The 6,685-nt window shown below is 36.6% G+C and overlaps 1 protein-coding gene across 1 annotated transcript in view; it reads right to left on the bottom strand.

The window, feature by feature from the left end:
* Positions 1–6,685, bottom strand: part of LOC106884402 (sterol regulatory element-binding protein cleavage-activating protein) — a 47,434-nt gene that overhangs the window by 28,783 nt on the left and 11,966 nt on the right. The window contains exon 2 of the mRNA XM_052970949.1: positions 1,331–1,580. Coding sequence (XP_052826909.1) covers positions 1,331–1,440 — 110 coding nt within the window. The 5' untranslated portion in view covers positions 1,441–1,580. The remainder of the gene's footprint in view (positions 1–1,330; positions 1,581–6,685) is intronic.

Below are 6,685 nucleotides of genomic sequence, written 5' to 3'. Positions count from 1 at the left end.
TATATATATATATATATATATATATATATATATACTGGCAATGCACCCCAGCGTTGCCTGGGTGCTATGACCGACAGCCACATTGTATTATTTGTTCCATTTTTATGGGCAAAATCAGCACACGAGGTGTGTGAAGCAAATAACTCTTCTTTATAGACATGATTTTTGGTCATTTTCTGATGAACAACGCTGCAGTTTCTGTCTATCAAATTCAGACACAAATCTGTGGTTGGCCTAGGGCTATATTAGAAACACTTGCCCAAGGTACAATGCAGAAGACTGAATGTGGAACCATGTGGTTGGGAAGCAAACTTCTCAACCACACAGTCATTCTTGCACCTAATATGTATGTGTGTGTGTGTGTATGTATGTTACATTTGTTGTTGAATCAAGTATTGTGTCTCACTTTGTCTCAAAATTAGCAGTTTATCAAGCAAAGGTCTATAAAATAAATGCCAGATTGAAATATGATCAATTAAATTTTTGAAGGTGATACACCATCATGGCGACAGTGAAATGTTTAAAGACTTAATGACTTCAAATTTAAGGTAATGGATTACTAACTACAAGATAATGAATTCAAAACAAAGTATTGAACTTCCACTCTATATGATGACACTATATATACATCTTAGTCTACTTGACTTCCAACAATTAACAATTGTAATTTAAAGTTGAGCAGTAAGAAAGATGTCCAAATTTCTTTAAAAATTATTGTGGAAAATATGCTGAGAAAAAAAATTTTTTTCACCACAACAAAACACACAGACATACACAGGGGTAACTTAGGCTACTACAAATAGCAGCCAAATCTCTCTTAAAACACACCCTTTCATAAAAAGAAAGACACAGATTTATAATATTTCAAGAAGAAAAAAAAAGAATGTGATGGGTCTACTACAACAAAGACAACTCTGGGCTAAACAAAACATACTTCACATTAAAAGATTATCTACTAAAGAATATTAATAAAGTTGACGGTATATCCTTGGTAAAACTCCAAATATTTTAAACATTTTCTCATTATACTCTAAGACAAAGATTGTTCAGGCAGAGTTGCCTCCCTTAGGTAAAGACATCAAAATTGTGTAACCTGACCTTATTTTTGAGGTTATTTCTGTAGTAAAAAACGAGTTGTACAAAAAACATACTTTATTTGGTAGCCAAAAGATTACTGAATCTTTTGATACCTCATATGTCAAAATCAGCAACTCAGTTTTCAAATTCATAAGGAACATATGCACACACACAAACTCTGTTTTATATATTGACACACACACACACCTTAATAGTTTAAATAATGGGAAAAAAAATTACTAATATTACTTACCATGCTATTATCACAATAAATAAAACTGAGCCAATAATTGAGTAAGAATGACTAGCACAAAATAATCCATAGTTGTAGTAAATAAGAGCTATACGATCTTGGATTGACATTTTTATCAACAAGATCCATTCCGTTTGAGATGTTTTGGGTAACTAGTATGACAATACAGCCACTGCATGTAAAAAAGGCATTGTTTGTTCATTAGTTTCACTTTACACTAATAGCAGCCATCTTATTTTGCTGACAGTCACTGAAAAGACAAAAAACATAATATCTAAATGAAAATAGAGAATTGAATATAATGAAAATAGAGAATTGAATATAATGAAAATAAAATAAGTGAATATATTGAAAATAATATTGTATTCCTAAATGAGTTATGACTTTCATTTCCACAAGGCATAAAAAAAAAAAATTACTTTCTCTTCTCACAAGTTTGAAGTAAGCAAATTATTTCTGCAATGAAAGTGTATATATGACAACCTAACCAAATATTAAAATGTCTTGAGCTATATCAGAAATAAATTTACAGCAGAACTCAAATAAAAGATAACAATAAACTTTAGATTATTGTTAGCAGTGATAATATAATAGTACTGAAAATGTTCATACTCTGAAAGTCATTAATGTTTTTCTACAAGCTTAATTTCTAAAGTTCGTAATTGTCATGCTGTTTCCAATAATAAAAAAGCTTCAAGATTTTAATTGTGGGCAGAACATTATTCTTATTGAAATTCAGATCTTTCTCAAAAATATCCTTTTATTTAAAAAGTTGCTGCTCCTGATTTACGTGAAAATGAGCTGAAAAATTAAATATCACAGCTCTATTTACATCATCATCATCGTTTAACATCTGCTTTCCATGCTAGCATGGGTTGGACGATTTGACTAAGGACTGGTGAAAACCAGATGGCTACAACAGGCTCCAATCTGATTTGGCAGAGTTTCTACAGCTGGATGCCCTTCCTAATGCCAACCACTCAGAGAGTGTAGTGGGTGCTTTTATGTGCCACCGGCACGAATGTATGTGTGTATGTATGTTATAGTATTCTCTAGGAGAAAACAAGATATGCAGGGAAAGGCATTGCACATTTTAGGGATCTTTTGCCCTGGCTTGTATCTGGATCATGTCAATAAGGTGGAGAGGGTCTAATAGGTGCTGTGCAAGCCTTATTGGACCTAAGATTTCAGGTTGTGCAATTACTGGTGAGGCGACTTTCCAATGCCTGGTTGAGAAGGAGGGCAATACAGTGAGCTTGGAAGCTGAGGACATAAACCCAAGTAAAGCCAACTACTGGTGCAACAACCTCATGCACAGGCATTGCTGGCATTTTGCATGAGCAATGGTCAGTGATGGTCATGAGTGGACAACCATCATCATTAGGTAGGTAGGTAGGCAGGTAGGTAGATATGCATGTATATATGTAACTTAGTATTTGTCAGGTTTGTTTTTCTTTCCAGAATTCTTTGAAACATCAGGCATTATCTAATTTACACTTAAAAAAAGACCATATTTCTTCAACATGTCATTTAGAAATATGCATTATAAAGAGAACTATGAAGAAACAGTCAGGAGAGGGGTGTTCAATACAATAATAATTTACAAGTATCTCTGTATCTCGAAAATCTGCAAAACTTTCTCAGAAAGTGAGAAAATAAATTTGGAGTAGAGGGGCATCAAACTGTAGTTGTGCCAAAGATTCTTAAATATAAAATGCAGCATCACATTTATGAATTACTGTAATAATTAAAAAAAAATTAAAATCACATCTTTAGGTAAGGAATTAATCAATGGTTTCTCTCTTCCTTTATGATGGATGCACCGTTTTCTTTCATTAATCAAACAGTAGTAATCTTTGATGACACAGGTATGCAAGTAAAATTTATAAAAGGAAAACATTTCTAAATATATCATAATTAAGTTTGGTGATATAAACAGGAAAATATACAGCTAAAAACGTGTATGTGAGTGTGTGTGTATACAGGGGCCAATGCATAAATTGTTGCCATTTCATATTTTAAATTTTTGTGCATTGTTTGTTTTTGATTTTGTCGACTACACAAAATGGTAGGGTCAATTGGGCACTGTCTGTGAGAAAAACAGCACCATGAGGCAATTCACTTGGCCCGAAATTTGGAAACAATATGCTGTACTGCTTGGCATTCATGCCGGAAGCTCCAATACAAACAGATGGCGAACACACAAAACAGTCGTTGGCTTGCCATGTCCCCAAAACGTACCAATAAAAATCAAACATCCAGTCAACATGATGGTGTTTGGAGTGATCACTAGTGATGGTGATGTTATGCCTCCATTCATCTTCTTACACAGCCTCAGACTCAACACAGAGGCCTACATCAAGTGTTTGGAGGAGGTATGCTGCCCTGGCTGAAGAGAGTGGCTGCTAGAAGTTCCTGTCTGGCAACAGGACTCTGCACCATGCCACACAAGCAAGAGAACCCAGTCATGGCTGTCAGACAATTTCTGTGAGCACATCGCCCCTAACATCTGGCCACCTAACTCCCCAGACTGCAACTCCCTTGATTATTATGTGTGGGGCGCAGTTGAGTAAGAGACCAATAAAACTCCTTGTAACACCAAAGATGAACTGAAGGCAATAATTATGGCAGCATTTACCAACTTAAACAAGGAGACTGTCCAGAGGAGTTGCAAGAGTCTGTGGTTGAAGGAGATTCTAGAGGCTTGTTGAAGCCAAAGGCGATTTTATTAAATAAATTTACTCTTTAGTATTTCAAGATATTTTAATGTAATTTTGGCAAATATATCTGTTAAAATGAGATGTCAGTGTTATTTTCATTTTTGCATAATTTAAACGACAGTTTATTCACTGCACCCTGGATACCTATATATATTACTAATCAACATTAGTTAGAGAGTGACTCAAGGGCTGAGAATTATATTAATTGAAACCTTAAGTCACTCAGTAACTAATACCGATTAAATATAATAATCTTTTTCATTCACCCATTATACTTTAGTTAGTTAGAGAGGTGGAGTGGATTAAAAGCGAGACAGGGAGGAGGGTGAGTAGAGAAGAAGTGAGGAAGAAGTAGAGAAAGATGTATAATAAGGCCAAATGCACCATGTGGATACTTGAAGGGAAAGGTGAAGAATGAGAGAACAAGATGGTGAGAGGAAAGAGGGAAAGAGAAATGTTAATGATGTACTATAGGGTAGAGGAGGTGGAGTGAAAGAGGAAGAGGCAATGTGAGAGTGAGTGAGAGAACCGATAGCCAGCTGGTGAATTATGCTGCCATTCATGTGACTAGTGGAAGTGAGAGATGAAGAGAAAGAGAGAAATGTTAAAGACATGAAGAAGGGAATTACATGATTAAAGTTTGTTGAAGAGGTAAACAGAAAGAGAGAAAAATAAAGTGATAAGCAGAGGGAAATTTTAAAATCATATAATATATTATTGTGACTGGAAGTGAAATAATAAATACAAATCATCCTTTCTTTCTTAAATAACTTCACTAAATCTTTTTCGTTCTGTGATATTTCCATGGGTGTCACTAGCATATATATGTATATTACAATTGTAGAAAGAATATTAAGATGTTTATTTAAATGTCTATAGCAGAGTTGTCTCCCTTCCTAATTAATACATTTTTACATCCACTTTCTGGAAGGCTGCACTGGGCTCCATTTGTCTGTTTGGCATGGTTTCTATGGTTAGATGCCCTTCCAAATGCCAACCACTTTACAAAGTGTACTGGGTGCCTTTTATGTGGTGCTGGCATGAGTGCATTTCTACATGGTGCAAGCACAGGTGCCTCTTGTGGAGGCACATGGCTTAGTGCTTCAGGTACTGGGCTCATAATCGCAAGATTGTGGTTTTTGATTCCTAGACCAGGCAACATGTGTTCTTGAGCAAAACACTTCATTTAATGTTGCTCTCGGCTGGCAAAAATGACTAATCCTGCAATGAACCGGTGTCCAGTCCAGATGGGGAACATATACACCATGAAACTGGGAAGCTGGCCCTTATGAGTTGGTATGATTTGAGAAGGTAACTTTTTTTACAGGTGCCTCTTACATGGCACCAGCACAGGTGCTCTCTATGTGATGCTGGCACAGCTCTGTGGTTCAGGCATGGGTGCTCTTTACATGACACTGATACAAGTGCCTTGATGTGGTGACGCACATTCTTTTATTCTTTTACTTGTTTCAGTCATTTGACTGCAGCCACGCTGGGGCACTGCCTTAATGGGTTTTAGTCAAATTGACCTCAGGACTTATTCTTTGTAAGCCTAGAATGTATTCTATTGGTCTCTTTTTCTGAACCACTAAGTTATAGGGACATAAACACACTAACATCAGTTGTCAAATGATGATGATAGAGACAAACTCAGATAAAGACACACGCACACACATAAATATATACAACAGGCTTTTTTCAGTTTCTGTCTACCAAATCCACTCTCAAAGCTTTGGTCAGCCTGAGGCCATAGCCAAAGACACTTGCCCAAGGTGCCACACAACGGGACCAAACCTAGAACCATGTGGTTGGGATGCAATCTTCTTACCATACAGCCATACATGTGCCTATATATATATATATATATATATATACACATGCATACACACACACATATATACATACCTGTATGTACACCTATATGTGTGTGCCTGTGTGCATGTATACACACACATGTATATACAAAAATCTGTAAAACTTTCCAGAAGTTTATCATTTAGGCATATATGCACATGTCTAGACATGCAATTATATGAATGAAGAGTACATACATAAAACAAAACATACAAATCTGCACATGCACCGACTCCAAATACTGCATATATATATATATATATATATACATACATGCAAAAACATCCTGTTGATGTTGAAATTCCAGTGAAGGATCCTTGGGTCTAGGTTAGAAACTGGCACTTTTTCTATTGGCAAGAAATCTTGAAATAAAACTGAATAATGACATACAGTGTGGCTGTGTGGTAAGAAGCTTACTTCCCAACCACATAGTTTCAGGTTCAGTCCCACTGCGTGGCACCTTGGGCCAGTGTCTTCTATTGTAGCCACGGGCTGACCAAAGCCTTGTGAGTGATTTGGTAGACGGAAACTGAAAGAAGCCCGTTGTATCGTTGCCAGTACTGCCTGACTGGCCTTCGTGCGAGTGACACGTAAAAGCACCCACTACACTCTCTGAGTGGTTGGCGTTAGGAAGGGCATCCAGCTGTAGAAACTCTGCCGGATCAGATTGGAGCCTGGTGTTGCCATCCGGCTTCACCAGTCCTCAGTCAAATCGTCTAACCCATGCTACCATGGAAAGCGGACGTTAAACGATGATGATGATGATGATGATGATGATGAT

The sequence above is a fragment of the Octopus bimaculoides genome, chromosome 1 (genome assembly GCF_001194135.2).
Source record: "Octopus bimaculoides isolate UCB-OBI-ISO-001 chromosome 1, ASM119413v2, whole genome shotgun sequence".
NCBI lineage: Eukaryota > Metazoa > Mollusca > Cephalopoda > Octopoda > Octopodidae > Octopus > Octopus bimaculoides.
This window is presented reverse-complemented; position numbering and strand designations above follow the sequence as displayed.